The sequence below is a fragment of the Equus caballus genome, chromosome 10 (assembly GCF_041296265.1).
Source record: "Equus caballus isolate H_3958 breed thoroughbred chromosome 10, TB-T2T, whole genome shotgun sequence".
Lineage (NCBI taxonomy): Eukaryota > Metazoa > Chordata > Mammalia > Perissodactyla > Equidae > Equus > Equus caballus.
The window spans coordinates 77,491,682-77,512,625 of NC_091693.1; the positions used below are offsets into that span (position 1 = coordinate 77,491,682).

A 20,944-nucleotide genomic window follows, 5' to 3' on the forward strand; every position below is an offset into this window, starting at 1 on the left:
CCTGGTTCCACAAGGGTGCCATGAGTGTTTCCGTATAATCCTGAGGATTAGCGTCATTGTTACAACAAAGGCATAGATAGCAGAGTGGTACACTGGAAGATTGCTGGGTCTACCACCTAGACTTGATAGATCAAAACCATCCTCTGCTACAGCCCCACCTTTTCTGTCATGCAGGCTTCCTTTTTTTCTTTTCTCTGTACAAGTTCCTGGAGAATATTTTGAGTTTCTAGCCACATAAAGTTGCAGCTTTCAGTTTCTGTCTATACAATGACCTGTGGTGCCAACCTTCTGGGTGTTTATGGGGAAAGATTCAGGAGATTGGTGGCCTCTCTGGCAGGTGGCTGCCTCTTCCTCCAGGGAATGCCAATTTTCCTGCAGTCAGGGTCCTCATACAGTAAAATCATTTTGTCTATGACATGGATGGAGGCCATAAGGCCCATGCTTGCAAGATTAGCCCTTTGGTGTGCTGGTAAGCACAGTACTAAGCAAAGCCTAGGTGCATTGGCTATGGGTTTTGCATTGGAAGAGCAGTTGAGTACCAAATACTCCTTCTTCCCCCCAACTCTTTTTTTTTTTTCCATCAGCCCCTGGGCCACAGGCCACCATGGATGTGCACCTCAATACCCTTGAGGGTCAGGAGAGCGCAAGCAACAGCAGCAAGGGAAGCAGAAGCACAGGAGACCAGAAAGGTCACTACCCTTGCATGAATAAGAGCAACCAGGATGCCATGCTTAATTCTCTGTGGGATGGTGGTCTTCTTCCTTTCCACAAACCTCACAAAGGGCTATCTCTGGGTCTGTCCTAGATGTGCACAGTTACAAACAGAGTCTGTATAGCTTCCCCAAGAAGCCAGTTATGGTCACCAGGCTAGATGCTGGGACTTAACCTGACCCTTGGTAAGCAAGACTGAAGCACTGACTGGTTCAGGCACTGTGTTTTCACAGCCTTTACATGTGGGAGCATCAGAGACTGCCTGCCGAAGACAGGCTAGGCTTGACAGCACCAGGTTATGCCAGGGTATAGTCAAATAACAATTCTCATCTTGAGGACAAGAACATTTTAGGGTGGAAAGAGATGACAATGGATGACAAAGACAACAGAATACCACACAGGGCACAGCCCAAGCCTGCTAGCAACTAGTGGTTCTATCTCAGGCAGTCTTCACCATATTGTGGAACTAGTTAAGTTAGCCAAGAGCAGTTAATTAAAGCTAACCAAGTGTCCTCAGTTGTGGTCAGGCATGTCATGTGGTTTGTGACACCAATGGTTTTTGTTGCCTCCTATTCACCTCATTGTTGAGGGAGAGATTCCTGCCCTGGGGATATGGAGGTGGCTAAACACACAGCATTGACACTGGACAGATGAGCTCCACAGAAGTTCATTAGTCACATATATTCACAGCTCAGGGAGAAGGACATCATAGACATCACATGGAGATTATACACAGGAACAGAGGGAAAAACCAAGGGCTTTGGGAGGCAGACTTTATAGTAACAAAAGAGTGTGGTACCTCCTAGTTCCCACAAGAAGATGTGATCGCCTTGTTTGAATAATTCCACAGACTGGCAAGGAGCTGAAAACCACTACTCAGGAATAAGCATGAACCGTTCTTGGTCACACTGATAAGGCACGTTGTTTGGTAGGGTACCTTATCCATGGGTGCATGATGGGGTGGAAAACTTAAGATTAGGCCATTTGAAGCCCTCCTAATTTTACGAGATGTCAGGGCAGCATGTAATATTGAGCCTTGACTTTAGGCTTTCCACCACATGGAGGAATGAATCCTGTGGATGATCATGAATTGGTTGGAAATTTACCCCAGAGAGAATAAATTTTATTGTGGAAGTGAATGATTTTGCTTTGAATCACAAGACTATTTTCTGCTGTGAAGGAAAAATGGAGATCTGTGAGTTAAAATAAGTTCTGTTAAAGAATAATGCAACTATGTTACTGCACATCTGTTTTTGGTGACTGAGTGAAATAGATATCTTGTTGTTACTTGAATAAGAAATCATTGAACCTTAGCCAGAACTTCCTTTTCTGGAACTATGGAAGACTTAATGTTCTTTACAAAGCCCTAGTACACAGCACACTGAAGTGTAGGGTACAATATCTTCACGACTCTTTTTCAATGAATGTTCATATTGGCAAATTAGTAAGAGAATACTTCATAAGCCCAGAACAATGAGAAATCACAAATCTAGGCAGGTGAGTGCTACACCCAAAGGCTTCCCTGGGTTCCCTAGTGATTCATAACTCCTCTTTTAAAGAGCCATGTTTGTGGAGAAATGGAAGAAATTTAGGACCCACTCAGGGTGAAAAGTCAGATTGGGTCCCCAGCATAAGGTTTACACTGATAGGAGTGACGTGTTCAGTCAAAAGGTAATGTGACAAAACCCCAGCCTTCAAAGAAAGACAGTAGGGATATTTGTGAGTCTTGGCCTTGCTTTGAGTGGAAAAGGGGAAAAAGGCACTCCCGATAGTTTATTACCAAAAGCAGAACCTCACAGATTTGCAACTGTGTAGTCCTTGTAGTCTGAAAAAGTCCATGCTGAGAATTTAAAGCAAGCCAATTTGGTGGTGCCCCCAGGCACCCAGTAGAGGCAAATTCAGAGCCTATGTAGAGGAAAACACTTTAACCCAGGTCTCAGATAATTCCAAAGAAAAAGTTTTTAAAAACATGAGTTCACAATCCCTAGCTATAAAACATACAAGGAAATAAGCCAACATGAGAGAGATTCTGCAGAAACAATAAATAACAGAATCAGATTACCAAGAATTCATATATTGGAATTATTTGCACAGAATTCTAAAAAATAGGTGTAATAGGGGTCTGGCCTGGTGGCATAGTGGTTAAGTTCATGCACTCAGCTTTGGCGGCCCAGGGTTTGTGAGTTTGGATCCTGGGCACAGACCTACACAGTGCTCATCAAGCCATGCTGAGGCAGTGTCCCACATGCAAAATAGAGGAAGACTGGTACAGGTATTAGCTCAGAACCAATCTTCCTCAAGCAAAAAGAGGAAGATTGGCAACAAATGTTAGCTCAGGGCCAATCTTCCTCAGCCAAAAAAATCCCCCCCCCCAAAATAGGCTTAATATATTTGAAAAGAATAAACGAAGATATTTAAATTACATATGCCTAAGGAATAAGATAGTATAATACAATGAAGCAGACTTGGAAAAGAGCCAAACAGATTGTCTGGAAATGAAAAACAAAATAATTAGAAATTAAAGTGATGCATAGTTTGTGCAGCAGATTAGACAGAGATTAAGAGAGAATTAGTGAACTGGAAGAAGATCTGAAGACGTTATGCAGAATGCAGCACAGAAAGACAAGAGATAGGCCAATTTAGAGCCTGGATGGACACAGAAAAATATGAAGGAAAGGTTGAGAGACAAGGTCAATTGAATGAGCATGTCTATCTCATATGTCTAATTGGAATTCTCAAGGAAATAATAGAGAAAGGATAAAAGGCAATATCCAAAGAGATAATACCTGAGAATTTTCCAGAATTGATTAAAGTCTCAAATTCAAGAATCCTAAGAAATCCTAAGGAGGATAAACAAAAAGTACCTAGGCACCTGTAATGCCGTTGCAGAATACCAAAATGATAAATCCTCAAAATAAGCCAGAAAATAAGGCTCTCCACACACCACAAAGAATGACAATTATGCCACCAATATGCTAATCAGGATTCTCCAGAGAAACAGAACCAATGGGATATATAAGCCAATTCTATATAACAGATAAATATATATCTACTAGATATAATATGTGTATATTATATAAATATAGATAATTATATTTATAATAGATAAATATATATTTAATAGATATATGAGATCTATTAGATCTAGATATATATTTATCTAGTATAAGGAATTGGCTCATGCTGTTGTAGAGACTGAGAAAGCCCCAGATCTGCAGTCAGCAAGCAGGAGACCCGGGAGAGTGGACGGCATAGTTCTATTCCAAGTCTGAAGGCCTGAGAAGCAGGAGAGCTGAGCGTGAGTTCCAGTCCAACCTGAGTCTGAATGTCCCAGCTGGAAGACAGGCAGAGAGAGCAAATTCTTCCTCACTCAGCCTTTTCTTCTATTGAGGCCTTCAATGGATTGGATGCTTATCCTCATTGGGGAGGGCAATCAGTGACCACATCAGTAGTTACACCATTTGTCACACATAAAGGGACCATATGTCTCTGTTTTATTCTGTTTTTCTATTTGCCTATCCTTGAAGGATATCACACTATCTTAATAACTAATACTCTGTGATGAATCTTCATATCTGAAAATGTTTATCCTCAAGCTTTATAATGAGCCTTCAGGTCTGATAGTGTAAGTCCTTTTTTCTTTTTATTCCTTTTTTAAATAAGAAGCTATTTACATATAAATTTTATAATCAGCTATGACTCTTATTACGGTGGATTTACTTCCCAAACTTCCCTTTTGATCCTTCTAAAGGCGCTCCTTCACCTCAGTCTCTGTTTTCAGACAATGCATCTTATAATCACCTTTACTATATGACTTAGAAATGTTCATGTTCCTCAGTGCTCACAGGAAAAAATACAATCTCCTTTTTCTTTCTTTCTTTCTTTTTTTTGAGGAAGCTTAGCCCTGAGCAAACATCCACACCAATCCTCCTCATTTTGCAGAGGAAGACTGGCCCTGACCTAACATCTGTGCCTATCTTCCTCTACTGTATATATGTGGGACGCCTGCCATAGTATGGCTGCACAAGTGGTCTGCACAAGGGATCCAAACCTGCGAACCCAGGGCCGCTGAAGCAGAATGTGAGAACTTAACTGCTGTGCCACCAATCTCCTTTTTAATGATGTTCATTTTCGTTGTAACTTGGGTTCTAGTTAAGACTATGGTCCAACTTATTTTCCAACTCTATATGACATAACATTCCATTCCAGCCAGATGTTTCCTTTTCCTTAACTTGGAACCTCCCTTTTACACTCCCATCTTCTTGATTTAGCTTAAGATATTTCTCTGGTTTGGTAGGCCTTTTCCTTTTCTTTCTACCTGTATGAATCCCTCCCAAATGTTAGGCCCCAATATGAGTTCTACAGCTTCTGTGAAATCTCTCTTAGTAGTCCCCAAATTCAGTAACCATTTTTCTTCTACATTTCTATAGCATTTTTCATTTATACCGCTTATTTTAATATAGCATATGTTGACTTCTATTTTTACATTCCCTTTAACATGCATGTATTTCATCTGTACAATTCCATCACACACTTTCAGAGTGAAGACCACGTATTAGGCTTTTTCTGTGTCCCCACTGTGTCCATCACAGTGTTTAGTCTTATTTGGCACTATTTCTCCGGAATCTGGTACTGAGTGAAGGATATAGTAGATGTTTAAAAACAATCTGTTGAATTAAGATTGTCTTTTTTCAACAGATATTTGGTCAGATGTGATACAAGGAGCAATGCATGAGGTCTCAGATGAAGCGGGCTCTGGTATTAACTCTGTCACTTGCTAGCTGGGTTGCTTTAGCCAAACTACTTCAGTTCTGTGATCATCAGTTTCCTCACTTTAAAATAAAGATAGTAAAGACTTCAACGCAGTACAGAATCACGTGAGCTAATTCTTATTAAAGTGCTTTAAAACATTGTGTGCTCTACAAATGTTTATGCCATTTTTCATATTATAAAAATCTTCATTACAGAATATTTGAAGAATTCAATAAAGTTCAAAGAAGAAAATAGAAATCATTTACAAGAACACTATCGTGAAAGAACTACTCTTAAAATTTTGGTGTATTTTCCCTACTATGTTTTCCTGTGCATATATTTTTAAAATTAATATTATATGTATACTGGTTTTGAGCTTCTTTTTTCATTTGTTATGTCAATTGAATATATTTTAGATATTTTTCATGAAATCTTTTTTTCTATTGAAGTTATATAATATTAAATAACTGTAGCAACAATTTCTGATTTTTACAAAAGGTTTTTGTAAAAGTTAAATGTATCTGTATAAATAATTTCACTTCTGTTAACTTAATTGTAGGTTAATATCAATACATACTTTGATGGACAAAAATATTTCAATGGTATGACATTTCCTTCTGAAGTTATTGTATTTGGTTGGGAGCTTTTCGCCTATATGATGACCCAGAAAATCCTCAAAACTACTTTTAAATTTTTGCTACTGTGATTTTGATTGAATTTTGTGCTTGATGAAACACTAAAATGATTACTTCCTCTGCAAAGAAAAATAAAGTACTGAAGAGAACTTAGAAAGCAAATCAGAGCTTGAAAAGTCTCATTTTCCCCCTTTTCGCAATTGGAACAAAAAAAAAAGATGGAAATTAAATCCTTTCAAAAAAGGACTCAGAGACATCCCAAAGAATTTTTCTTTAAATTGGTGAAATAGAAGAAAAATACATCACTGGAACTGTTAAACTTGCACACATCTTAAAAAGCATCTCACGTATATGTCAACTGGATTTATCCAGTTTAATTAAGGAAAGGTTTGTGAAGGGTTTCAGTCCTCAGCCATGTTTCTTACTTTCGCCATTGCATTTGGCTTTTTGACTATGCATATTTTACATATTTGGCATAGACCCTGAAATGTTCGCTTTCTAGAAAATTTTCTTTTTACAAAACTTTCACTAAAAATTTACGGGGAGGTGGTAGGGCGAAAGGGGTAAAAGGGTACATGGATGTGGTGATGGATGGCAATTAGTCTTTGAGTGGTGAACCCAATGTAGTTTACACATAAATTGAAATATAGTGATGTACACCTGAAATTTATATAATGTTTTAAATCGATGTTACCTCAGTAATAAAAAAAAAAGATTAGAATTATCTTGGCCTGAACATATTGTATTTTTAAGATATAATACAGTGGTATCAAATAAGTATTATCTAGCTTTGAAATATTCACATGTAAGATATATATTGGATACGCTTGTGTATGTGAGCACTGAAAAAATGCTGGAAGGATATGCACCAGAGTTATAACAGTGCTGTCACCAGTTAATGGGATATAAGGCAATTTGTTTTTTCTATTTTATGTCTTTCAGAATTGTCATTTTTTTTCCAACAATGAGCACATATTTTCATATGCAAATAGAAAAGAATTCATTTTGAAAAAAAAGGAAAGATAACTGTTTAGTAAACAAATTGTTTAGAGTGCCCACTGGGTGCCAGGCAGAGCTTTTAGCGCTCTGAAAATATCCATGAAACGGCCTAGAAAACCTCTGCCTTTGTGGAGGAGGACAGACAGTAAACACTGAGGGCAATCATACTAAGTTCTAATGCATGTCAAGGCTGCTAAGTGCCAGGGGAAAGGAGAGCCAGGCACGGAGAATCAGGAGCCACAGGGAGGCGACACCGTTTTAAATGGCGGTCAGGGCGAGCCTACAGGGAAAGTAGAGTTCTCTCGCATATTTTGTGACTCTTCTTTCCTCATTATGTGTCATGTCATTATATTGTTACTCAGATTAAGAACTGTTTTTGAGACTTTCAATCCCATTGTAATTATTAAAGAAACACTTCAACGTGGTTTGTTCCTGAAAGTAAATGGAAAGTTCACCTTTAGGGAGAGACTTCGATGAATGGTGTAAAGGAGCTGTGGTCTTCTGTGACGGGTGGCTTATCTGGAAGAGATGTTGCAGAAAGGGAGCCAGCTGTGAGGCATTTGTGTGTGCATGTGTGTGCGTGCGTGTGTGTGTGGCAGGCAGGGAGGTTGTAAGTGATTTTTTTAAATGATTTTTTTACACACTGTTTTTTTTTAAACACCAAGTTTCTGGCAATGTATCTGTGTTAATCTCTTTTGTCTTTATAACTCATGACATTAGAAGTTATCTCTAGAGCCACATCAATACCACAGTTTAACAGAATAAATGATATTTATAATGATAATCTATTATAGTGCCTATAAGTTAATATGACTAATTTCTAAACAAATGTCATTTCTGTAGCTGTTAAGCAAGCACATTTATATCCATTAGTTTGCTTGATTCCAAGGTAGTAGAATAGGTAATATTAATCCTACTTTTGATAAATGTGGAAACTTAATTAACAGAGGAGGTAAATGTCTTGCTGGAAGCTGCAAGTCTATTAGAAGGCAATGCAGGATTCAACTTCAGGAATGCTCCCTTTTAGGTGACCAAACTTTCCATTGGTTCATATGGACTGCTTAACAAACACGAGGACTGATTTAAGGGCGGTCATCCTAGAGTCTGCTAATGTAATTCAGTAATTTTATCAGTGCTCAAAGCTCTGCTCTGAAATCTTCCCTTGAAATAATTTTCTTTTGAATATATGCAAATCTAAATTGCTTAAGGAGGCTTCAAAACTAACTTGAATTCATTCTTAGTACAAAGAGATGGGTGATCAAATAGGACATACGTTTTTTAATTGAAAACAGTTTACTGTAAAACATAATGTTGTATTTTAAATACAGTGTTATTCTACCATCATATATGTAAGTATAAAGTGAGTTGCACTGATGGAGTCACAAAAATATTTTGAGAGGTGAAATAAACGTGTAGCTTCCTAAAGTAATTGCTTTGATGGATACGGTAACATTTAATGTATAAATTTTGATAGTAAAAATAATTCTATTAGTTTGTATCGCAGCTGCATTTTTCCTTTATAAGACAGATAAGTATATGTAAATTATAAAATTTTCTGAAACAGAAGCATGCAATTTAAAGTGTCCATTCTTAAGCTACTGCTTTAAGTTACATTTACATTGGAAGAGTAATTACGGGACTATTTTTCATCAAAGATACATCACTCTCAATAATAATCTTAGGCAAAGAAAATAAGTCTAGAGGATAAAGGGCTTAATTTTTCCTCTTGTCAAGAATAAAAATGGCAAAAGAGAATCAGTCCAATAAGTTAGAAGTATAGCATCTGGTCTATTTAAAGTGTCAGAGGATTCCATCTTTGCACAAGGGGAAGCTGATGAATTGTGTGTAACTGACTTCAGGTTGGCAAGACTGTTCACAGTTGAATGTTTATGACTCCCTTCCAGAGAGGGCCAGTGTCTGAAGAGAATAACTGGCCAGATGCCCTGGATGAGGGTCGTTCTGTAAGAATTTTTGCATTAACTACTGCTCTGCGTATGGCAATCAGTGTTGCCCACACCTGCAAGACGTTGTATTTACCATTGGTCTACAGCCTGCCTCCAAAGCTATTTTAATGTTAACATAACAAATTCATTTTAATATTTAATAATTGAACTTTCAGTCCGTATTGAGGATATTAATAATTAAAAGCACCTAAACTGACTGTGCTTGCCTGCTAATAATTTATAGGATTCAACATTTATTAACTGAATTTATTAGGCAACTATGTTCCAGTCCATGTACTTGGCAGAGGGATATAAAGTCTTTTCTACGGTGACCACGTTGGTCAGAGTTAACTTCCCCTTCTCTCCTTTCTGTTGATGTCATCAAAAGTCACTTGACATTTTAAAACCACTGTCTCATTAAAAGGGGAACCAACTTCTTAAGTCTTGCATTTAAACCCTTCTGTACAACAGGCTGTATTCACTCTGAGACGGTAGGAGTGCAGGCAGACCATATGAACCTCAAAGTTGTATCATTTTTCCCACTGGTGCAAATTCAGTTCTTGGGCTTTTGTGAACTTGGAGAGTCTTTGTGCTCCTTTGGAAATCTATGAATGCTTTGTGTCCAAAAGCAGTTGGAAAAGGGCAAAGATGAGAAGTGCGTAGTCGGAGAGCAGCCTTTTACCAGCATCTGCTTACTCATTCTCTGGGACCCCACTCAAAAACTGTGTTCCCTGGGCAGTTGGGCCCATTTTCTCTTTTGGAATTGCCCACTCCCTCCTCTGTGCATGGGGGGAGCTGCCTGGCATGCAGCCTTCCAAGGTCTCCAGTTGAGGCAGAGGAAGTCCTTACTTATTATGGCAAATCCCACAGTAACTAGCACTGTACTTTGCACAGAGTTGGTGTTAAATAAATACTTTTTGCATTGATTCCAAGTGCTTTTTTAAGCAGGCTCCAGGACCTTAATAAAATAAGAATAGAACTATATTTGAGTCACTGATTGGAAAGGGTAATGCGAGAAATAAATGCGAATGAAGGAGTACAGGCAAGATTTGAGGAAAAAGTGGGAAAAAAAGAATGAGAATCGTTCCTTCTAATCCATGCCAAATCCTCTCAATGCTGATCACTCAGAAAGAGAGAAATAAGAAGGTGGGAGGTGAAAGGCCAAACCTACGTGAGATGTGAGATAGGCAGTATGCTCTGCTGTGGCTTAAAACCATTTAGAATTACGCTCATCTAAAGAACAACTGAAAATATTATTCTGTGAACTGGATACCACCCACTACGCATAAACACACACACACACGCATGCACACGCACGCATATGCACCACTAAGGATTATGTACTAATAAAAAGAGGAACCTGTTCTGGAGAGGAGTAGGAGCAATTATGATAATGGCAGAAGAAGTACTGTCTGAACTTGGGAAAAACTGTTGTACACACACCTGCTGTGTTATGTTAATGCATCCCTTTACTGTCTGGGTCGGGAAGGTTGGACAATATGGTCCTTTCAAATTTAAAATCTGCTACCTCCCTCCCGGTATAGGGAATGACCTCTTGAGAATTCTCTCATAACAGAGACAATTACTAGGAAGATAGAGGATGCTTAGGAAAGCACTAGTGATTACCATGTCCACTTGAAGGCAAGAAAAGGTAAAACAGGTTCTGCTCTCCCAAACATGAACATGAGGCTATTGAAAATTAGGTCTGAGACCAGAACAGATAGAAATACACAGCTCTCACTGGGGAAAAAAGCCTTTGAGAGAAACTTCCTTATTTCTAAAGAGTAGGAACAGAGTGTATTTTGTTTGGTCCCTGCAAATTACAGTGATTTAGTTTCAGCCTGAACAAGCACTACAAGCAAATACTAGCAGGCAGAGTCTCTCCGGGAGTGGCCAAATGAGTCAGTTTTCATTTCCTCCAAGCCCTAGTGTGGCTGATCCAACCTTAGAAAAGCAGAACAAAAGGCAAGAGATTACTGCACCCTGCAGCATCCAAGTGACTCATTCCGCTCAGGGGTTATTTATAGCAATTTGGCTCACACCAAGAACTTCCTGCTCTGTTAGCGAACGTGTGAATGTGCGAATGGAAGTTCCAGGACCGTAACAGTAGACAGAGATGCAGAGTGTGATGAACTCTCGAGCCTGTTGTGTTTTTGATCTAGTCGTGCCTTTCAACCACCTTTGTGAATATATACCTTGAGTAGGCTGATCATCTTCTTCATGTGCACATTCTATTTGTAGATGTTGCTATGAGGACAGATTCACCGGAAATGACTGATGTGGAGCCTATGGTCAACAATTTTGCATCTTCAGCAAGGACAGGCCGCCGGAATGCTGTACCAGACATCCAGGGCTCAGCTGCGACAGGCGGAACCTCAGAGTTGCCCCACAGACTGGAGGCTCTCTCCATGAAGGAAGGTAACATGCAAAATGCTCATAAAATCAGCAGCACTTACCTCGTCTTAATCAATCCTCGCCTCTGGATCAGTCACCCTGTTATCTAGTTAAAAGTGCTCTTTTTTTCCTTACTTGTTTGCTAAAACCTCTCAGCTTTTGTTTAAGGCTAAGTGGATTTCTGAAAGCAAACAATTTCATCTTTTTATCTCACGGTATGTATATGGAAACAGAACATTTGTTTATTCGTTGGATGTGTGTGGTCATGCACAGAGCTGGTGATTGGGAATACAAAAGTGAGTAAATATGATCCCTTTGCTCAATGTGCTTACAAAATTTACCAAAAAGCACTCAGAAATTAAGTAAGTTTTCTTCTGCCATCCGTTGACAAATCTCTTTGGAAGCTTCTGCTTCACTGTGGTATTCTACAAGCCTTTCTGTTTCTCGTATCTAAGAAGTTTATTATCAACTAGAGATGAGATCTTTAAGGTGAGTATTTGTATAAAAGATGATCATTCTTCAACCAGTAGAAAAAGTCGAATTAAGGAAAAAGGAGAGCTGTCAAACCAATGAAGAACAATCTTGGGTCGTTCTCCTCATTGCTTACATACAGTTCACAGAGCTCCCAGAGTTTAGTCTTCTGAAAATAAATAACAATACTTTCAACAAAGTGTGAAAAGAGTCCTTTCATTTAAAAATATTCTTAGAGGTTAAAGATAACTTTAATTCCAAGTCATTACCAAAATACCTATGCCTTGTGCCCCATTTTAGACTTCAAGAAGGACTCCAATGAGTATGTAGCAATTTATTCCTGGTGGCAATGAGGCAAGAGAGAGCTGGAAGCTTCCCATGCACATATACCCTTTCATGTGAGCCCTAGAGGAGGGCTCTTGGTTCTTTGCCTCAGGACATTGTTTATTACCTGGTAAAGTCATAAATGTTCCTGGTTTGAGCCCTATGAAACACATACATCCTTGTTAGGCCAGGACAGTGGCTAAATCCTGGAGTCCTGTGGCTACCTCACCTTTTTCCAGAGGTAACTGCATTTCTCATACTCACTACAAGTAATAGTAAAAAAAATACACATACACATAAACTACTATAAGGTGAAAGAAAAGATGGAAGAAATAAAAGGAAGAAAAGAAATAAAAACGTGTAATGTTTTTGACCTTTTAATTTTGAAAATGTAATGTGGTTATCAGAACATGATGTTGCTGTTGAAAGGCCATCCTCAACTTTCGAGGTAGAGAAGATAAGTTACTTGCCAGTATCACAGGACTATTTAAGTTTATATACCCTACATATAATGCTTGTTGACATTACTTAGTTAAGCAAAAGAGAACAAGTCCACAGTGGGAGAGTTAGCAGTCAGTCTTCTCCATTTTGTTTTGTTCACTAAAGACACCATTATCTGAAAGAACATTGTTCCTATTTTTATGATTTTCTTTAAATAATTTTGAAAGAGTCAAAGTATTAAATAAGAAACTCAAAATGTTAAAAGTGGATCAACATATAACACCAGATGTTGAAGAATATGCAAAAGGCAATAAGTTACATAGGTAGATGGCTTAGACGATGCTTTATTAACAAAGCTATAAATAAGTAGCTTTAATGCGTATCTTCTTTTTCATTAGCTAAGTACAAATATTATTGAGAATTTTAAAATGAATAGTTTCCAATTGTTAGTAAAAATGGAAAGCTGTCTGTCTCAGGCATTATGGTTTCAATGTTTTTGTCATTTAAAAATACAAATTCTGGGAAAGATCTGCAAGTTTACCTCAGATCTATCTTCCTTTGTTTTTGTTTTTTGATATTCTCAGGTGGGAAGAAATCTAGGATCTCAAACGTCTTGAATCCCGCATGAAATTAACCCATCCAAAATTTTCCTTGTTCATAATCTGCCTTAATCTATCTCTTATTGATTGGTAACCATAGTAAGGAGGACAATGATGCCTTATAACATATCAGCAAGAGGTGACAAAGGATGGCAGCCCAGGAAACTGTGAATGTCACAAAGGTCCTTTTCTTAACTCCCACTATCATTTACTATTCATTTGATCCATCATTCAACTTAGCACCCACTAAGCGCTAAGCACCATTCTCAAAACCAGCAGTATGGTGGTGAATAAGACAGATATGAATTCTTGCTGTCATGGATCTTATATTCCAATGGGAGAGTTAGATTGTAAACAAATAAATATAGAAGTCAACCAAGATATGTTCTATCAGAGAATTAAAATAAGATGCTATGGTAGAGAGCTACTGGATGGCTATATTAGATCAAGAAATTAGAAAAGCCCTAATTGAAATCTGACAACTGACAGTGATATATTTTGAATAGCCACTGAATGATCCAGGCACATGCAGATCAGAGCTAAGAGCGTTCTTTGCAGAAGGAGCAGTTAGTAAAAAATTCTTAGAGTGGAAGAAGAGGAACGGGACCAAGAAACAAAATCCTATGACTTGCAGGCAGTGGGTGAGAGGGAGAGTGGTACACAATGATGGAGAAATAAACAAGGGCTAGATCTTTTATGGTTTTAGAAACCTAGATGAATGAATAGAATTTTATTCTAAATGTGAGGCTTTTCAGAAGGAGAGTGACATATATGTTTGAATGTTCACTTTATCTGTTATGTGGAGAATAGATTGTAGAAGAGAAATCGTGGAAATAGTTGAATTAAGAGGTGCAACTCCTGTTAGGAAATCTTTTGAGGCCAAATTAAACATTCGGACTCACAAGACCCCATGGGCACCAATCTACTCAGAAGTATACAGGTTGAAAACACAGCAGACCAGAAGGACAGCCTCTCAAAGTCTTCTTCCATGGGAGTCCTTGCAGCAATCCATATAGCAGTCCTGGGGGCTAGTCTCTGTGCCACCCCCACCTCAGCACTAAGTGAAAACTCAGCTGCAGGTAGACAAGATCTGCATCAATGGAGGCAATGAGTTAGAAGCCCTGTGTCTCATGGGAGCTAATACTTTGTAACAAATCCTTCAAAGTAGCTTCCCTGCAAGAGACATGCGCAGTTACAGAGTCGTTGCATTCATGGAAGCCTAACCCTATGGTTTCTTACGTGGTATTTATAGTTCCTATATAGTTTCTCTCTGTACAGTTGTATTTGACCATTTGGATCCTTTTTTCCGTAAGCTTAGTAACCAGGATGACATTCCACCTTAATCAGGTTCCAGGGTAACAGAGCTAGAAAATTAACCTGAATTTCAAATTTCTTTAGAGAAGGGGAAAGGGTTTTGTTAACCTTTGCCCATGGGGACTGTTGCCATAGTCCAGTGAGAAATGAAAGTTTCAATAGGTATAAAAGATGGAGAAAGGTAGATGAATTTGGGGTATGTTTTGTAGGCAGAATCAATGGGACTTGCTGATGAATTGGATGTGGTGGAGATGACTACAGATAATGAAGAAGGGAAATGGAGGATAATTCTTAAAGCAATAGAGTTTATGGTGGTGCCATATACTGAGAAGGGCCAGCCTGGAGGAGGGGGAATTTTGAGAGTTAAAGGAGTGATTTCTGCTTCCTCCATATTCCATTTGAGATGCCCAGGAGATGCTTATGACGTCCAAATGGACATGTTGGTTAAGCAGCTGGATATATAGTTCTGGGGGAACAATAAAAAAGACATTTGGAGATGTACATTTTGGAATATTTGAATTTGTAGTTTCGAAATATCTTTTATATGATAGAGGAGAAAACAGTGCAAATGAAATTACCCCATAACTGACAAGCCACATGAGTAGACTTTTAATACCTATGGAAACACAAATGTAAGAAGGAGAAGGACCTTTAGAAGATCCAGCCTTTCAAAATATAGATGTTACCATGACTAAGCCCCAAGCACATTAGGTGACTCGCCCAGCTCACAAACTTGGGTGACGATAAGATCTCTGGCTCCAGGGCTTTCATCTTTCTCATTATACCAACTTTTCTCGACGAATATTTCATGGAAATTCTTCTGGATGTTAATGTGTCACATACAGAAGAGGGTGCTGTGGTCACATAAGTTCGGAATTACTGATGTAAATGTAATTGGCTTTTTACACTTCTCAGAATGTTTCCTTTATAAACAAGGACTTCTCAGATCCTTTGTTACAAAGACTTTACCATCCCCTTGTGCCTACATACCTCTAAGGATAGGACACACGGCACTTCCTTCTCTCATTTATTTGGCCATCTTTGAAGAAGCATCTTAGAGTTATTGTTCTGTGAGGCACTCTGAAAATGTTGTACTGTACCTCATGTTCTCACAAGAAGTGGAAAAAGCAACTGACACGAAGAGAACATGATAATGGAAATAGAAAAATGTGAAAAAAAAGACTATTCGATATGGCATGTTTTAAACCTATATTAATTTAAAAGCATAGTTCAGTAAATAATTCAAGTGGTGTATTGCCTAAAGGATACATCATTGCATTCTGCATGTGATCTTTATATAAAATAACACAGGTTACCACCTATATATATATATAAAGACAATCATTTCAAAGCTATACATAAGGAAAACAGAATCAACACAGATAATTTAGGAACCAGCATTTTCTTACCTTTCCAAAAGTTCTTACTAATTATGGCCGCGAAAATGAGATAAACAAATGTTGTACAAAGCTTTTCCACATTTGAAAGGAAACAGGTTTGAAAGGAAAATTTGATGTTGTATACTCAGAGAAATGATGTTTGGGAAATATACTGAAAATATACTCAATTATAATGAAAAACAATTGACAAGTGCAGAAGGCGGAATAATAATAATAATGATAAATATCCTAGAAATTGCTTGATTTTATAAATAAGATAACTTCTTTGTTTGACTACTGTTTTCCTTTTATTAACATTACAATACAAAGTTAGCAACAATCAAAACTTCTTTGAGTTTATTGTTTCCTTTAATCTCCAATCATCTTTCAGTATATTTCTAAATATCCAATTTCATATTTTAAAGCAAAAAATGAGACTGGTATAAGAGGTGTTTGGACCTACATTTCATATTTTAGCTGATAGTCCTGAGCAAGATACTAGGTCGTCAAAAGATGATCTCCTGCTAGTCTTCATCTAATCATTATCCTGAGTTTCTAATTGACTTCATAGCAAGAAGACTACTTAAGGCGCCTTCATATCACCGTCTCCTCATTAGACCAACTTAGAGAAAGCGTAGCTGACAGCTCTTCTCTGAAAGCTCTAATGCTATGTGGGTAGCTTGCTTAGAACCTATGGTGGCAAATGCTGCTGAAATCATTCTGGAAATAATTTAGTGCTTTGCGTACCATTTATTACCAAGACCATTTTCCTGAGGGAGTTGTTTCAGTAAACACTTATTAAGCACCTGCCATACTAATCAGAAGGCAATTGAGTGTGATTGCTAAGATTCAAACCCTCTCTTGATCCCAATTCTCCTTCCAGCTACTGTTTTGTAGCAAAGCTCTTCAAAAGACTATTTTTCTGCCTCCAAATCCTTTGTCCCATTTTTTTCTCTAACCCTAATATAGGGCTTTCATCCCACTGCACCACCCCACTGCTACTTCAGGATCATAAGTGACGTCTCTGCTGAATTCAGTGGCCAATTCTTAGTTCTCATCTTACAGGATCTCTTAGCAGTTTTATCATGATTGATTGTCCCTTCTTCTCAACACTTTTCTTCCCTCAGCTTCCAGGACACCCTACTCTCCTGGTTTTCTTCTTGCCTCACTGGCTGCTCTTCACACTTTTGTTTTTTTATTTCCTCTATCTTTTAATGAATTGGCTGGTACTAGAACTCAGTCTTTGGACATCCTCTCTGTCAACACTCCCTTTCTTGTGATATTATCCAATCTCACTGGGATAATGATCATCCTTCTGATAACTCACTCATTTGCCATCTTTAGCCTCAAGCTCCTCTGAACTTCACTCTCACGTGTTTAATTGCCTACTTGACATCTCTACTTGGACATCTAACAGGAATCTCAAACTTGATGGATACTAAAATGAACTCCAGATATTGTCCCTGAAAACTGCTCTTCCTGCATCTTCACCATCTTGGCGAATGGCAATTTCATTTGTCCAGTGGCTAAAGCCAAAAACTTTGGAATCATCTTCATCTCCTCTCTTCTCTCAACTCTCCATCTAATTCATCAGCAAATATTTTCAGCTCTACTTTCAGAATTGGTCCAGAAATCTGCCATTTTTCACCTAAAAGATCTCGTCCTTTGATACCAATCTGACCCCTTCTTCCACTCTTTTATTCTCCACACTGTCTCGCCCGCAGTTCCTTCCTGCACGTTGCTGCCTTGGGCTTTTCTGTTCCTTCTCCTAGGAATACTCTTCTCTCTTTTATCCACATAGCTAGGGGGTCCCTCCATCACCTCCTCAGGTCTTTACTCACATGCCTCCTTCTCCACGAGGTATTCCCAGACAACCCTATCTAAAATTGCAACCTCCAGGCCCCAAGACTTCACAATTCATATTCTTTAATTTTCTCCATAGCACGTATCACTTCTCACTTGCCACACATTTTGTTTATTTTGTTTATTGTCCATTTCCTTCACTAGAAGTTCCCTGAGAGCTGGAATGCATATTTTTTTCACTGCTTGGTACATAATATATGCTTAATAAATATTTCATGAATGAAAGTTGAAGAACTGAATAGAGTTCATCAGATTTATCTTCAGATGCCATTGATGATTTTGGTAAGAGCAGTTTTCGAGAAGTAGTAGAGACTTAACCGTTTTATTTTTAAATGGAGATGATGAAAGATGATACATTTTAAAGGACAAAGGAAAAGACAATAAGTGGAAGAATTGCCGTTGAAAGAAGGCCTTTGCTTGTTAGTTTGAAGATGGTAGTGACTTGAGGAAATGAGGGAACCAAGAGAAAGAGGGAAAGTCAGATGAAATGGAGAGAGGGCATGATCATTAGAGTCAGCTTCCTGATGAGGCAGAAATGGATAGGATCCTGGTTCATGAAGGAATTAGACTCAGATAGGGTAAGCAGCACCAGGGCCAGCTCCAAAGCTGTGCAACCAGTGTAGTTGCACAAGGCTCTGGGCTCGGAAGAGACTCACACTTGGTTTAATAGTCTACTGTGGCCATCTTGAAATTTTCCATGTGTTTTGAATAAGGGATGCTGTGTTTTCACTTTGCACGGGGCTCCCATAAATTATCTAGCTAGTCCTAAGTAGCACGTCGTCTTCCATTGTTCTAGGAGGGAGGGCAGAAGGAATCGGTGCCGACCACAGGGGGTTTTAGAAGTTTGATGGCAGAAAGTTGAGGCAGTTCTTATCTGATGGCCTTGATTTTTATTTCCTGTGAAGTAGAAAGTGTGATCATCTTCTAAGAGCAAAGGAGGAGGAAAAAGTGGGGAAGCTGGAGAGAGTGTGATTCAGCATAGGGAGATGAGGAATTGTGTGGACTATGGAGCCAGTCAGCCTGTGTCCAAATTGTGGCTCTGTTACTACCTAGTTCTGTGACTTTGGGTGAGTCACTTAACCTGTTTGTACTTCAAAGGACTAATCTGTAATGAGAGATTGTAATAATATCTTAGAAGACTGCCTGGCACATAGTAATTTTGGACAATAAGAGAGAAAGGTAATTAGGAGAACGTAGATCCCCCAACTTACTGGTATCTCTTTTCTTTCAGTAGTTTCCATATCTGGATTTAGGGAAAATGTGTCCTAATCAAGTAGGAAATGACTAGACTGCATAAAGAAAAAAAAACAACTGTTTTATTCCAATATAATGTGAAATATATATCAATATATTCTATATATGAATGAAAATTATTTATCCTTTTAGATGTGAAAAAGAAAGGTGAAGAAACAACACAAGATCAACTGAAAAAGCCCAACAATGAAGCAAAATGAAGGCTCACAACTTAAAAAAAGTGCTGAATTTCTTCACGTTGGAAGACGTAGTGGCTCTGCTCTCCAGAGACGTTTGATCTGGTAGTAACTGTGCTAACATTGCAGCCCTCAGCAACATGTGTGTGCTACATCATTTTGTTGTGATGCTATTCACTTGGATTGCAACCATGATGTGCAACGTAGGTTATTAAAAGGCACATCACTTCCAAAGTGCACCCAAAGAAAAGGTTGAAAATGTATAGTCGCTTAAATACACATTGTCTATAAACCCAACAAAATCCACTGTTCTTTTTGGATTAATTTAGCCAGATGTATTTTCAATTCCATTTTTATGGTAACAAGTAAACCATCTCTTGGTAGATATAAACCAAGCACAATTAATTTAAAACTTGATGGAATATGTGGGAAATTATGTTTTTTAGGGAGAAGGAATAATAGAATAGTCACAAATTCATGGATAGAGGGTGTAGCTGTGTGATCTTGGGCAATTACATCATGTCTCTAATTCTCAGTTTTTAATTAGAAGTGCATCAGTTTTTCCCCCAACCCTAGAAAGATTTGGGAAAATAGTAAAAGTTTGACAACCTAAACATCTCTGGGATGTTTTTGTCTGCTATATTTTGCCTCTAGTCTATGCATACTGTGATTTTTTCATGCGGACTCTTCAAATGCAAAATTTGCAACAAATTGTTTATATAGACATGCCTATCAAATGAATTTCACTATCTTCCTTAACTTTGATGTGTGTAAGTGTCTGTATACGTTTTTCTTTAATGTGAATTATACAAAACACCTTACTAGTTGCTTTACACTATCTGTTCTTATTCTTAGGGCTTTTGTGTATAAATATCTTGTCCCTAAAATAATTTCCTCAGGAATGCAGACCTTAATTTTTATATCTTTCCTAAAGAGGTAAATAGGAGAATAGGCACCTAAATATTTAGTGAATGATATAAGTAGGAATAGCAAAATACTAGCTTTTAATATATATTGAAGTATGTATTTTAAAAGGAACAAAACCAAAACCAAAGCTTTAGTAAATTTTGATTTATTAGACATTTTAAGAAAATAATAGAATTCTGAATTTAAAAAAATTTGACTAATGAGTCTGTTTTCATTTTCAGATATATATGCATGCAATTATATTTTCTTTGATGTGACTTAGGCTATGTCTGTATACAGTAATCAAATAAACTCTTCACTGTTTAAGAAACTCGTTGCTGACAGTCTCCTTCATTTTATCTTCTAAAGTAGACCACGTGAAAATAGCAGCACGTTTGAAAGCAGGAAGGTGATTGTCTCTGCAACATAAAACACCCCCTGCTTGTTATTTCATTGACAACGTTTACTTTTATGTCTAATATACACCAAAGGGATAGATTCCAAAGCACCTGATTGTTTTAAGTTCTCAAATATAGATTTTTCTTTATAAAATAATCAAAAGTAACACTTAAGGTGTAGCACTAATTTCATATTCAATAAAATGTATTATAGCCATTACAATTATATTTCTGAGAGTTATTTAATGACATGATATTATATAATCAGTATAAAGAGGGGTTAGAATAGAACAGTGGTTTTCAGCTTGGGGGTAGTGGCAATTTTGGCCCCTGGAGGACATTTGGTAATGTCTGGAGACATTTTCGGCCACCACAACTAGGGAAC

General features: G+C 37.9%; 1 protein-coding gene across 9 annotated transcripts in view; it reads left to right on the forward strand.

The window, feature by feature from the left end:
- Positions 1 to 20,492, forward strand: part of PKIB (cAMP-dependent protein kinase inhibitor beta) — a 98,898-nt gene extending 78,406 nt beyond the window's left edge. For 5 of the 9 annotated variants that reach the window (XM_023651005.2, XM_003362368.5, XM_023651006.2 and 2 more), the window contains 2 exons: positions 11,282 to 11,458; positions 19,212 to 20,492. In XM_023651005.2, the coding sequence (XP_023506773.1) occupies positions 11,290 to 11,458; positions 19,212 to 19,279 (237 nt within the window). In that variant the 5' untranslated portion in view covers positions 11,282 to 11,289 and the 3' untranslated portion in view covers positions 19,280 to 20,492. Of the gene's footprint in view, positions 1 to 584; positions 690 to 11,281; positions 11,459 to 19,211 lie in introns of all 9 variants that reach the window. The other 4 variants (XM_070223700.1, XM_023651002.2, XM_070223702.1 and 1 more) reach the window with 1 other exon arrangement.
- The last annotated feature ends 452 nt before the right edge of the window (positions 20,493 to 20,944 follow it).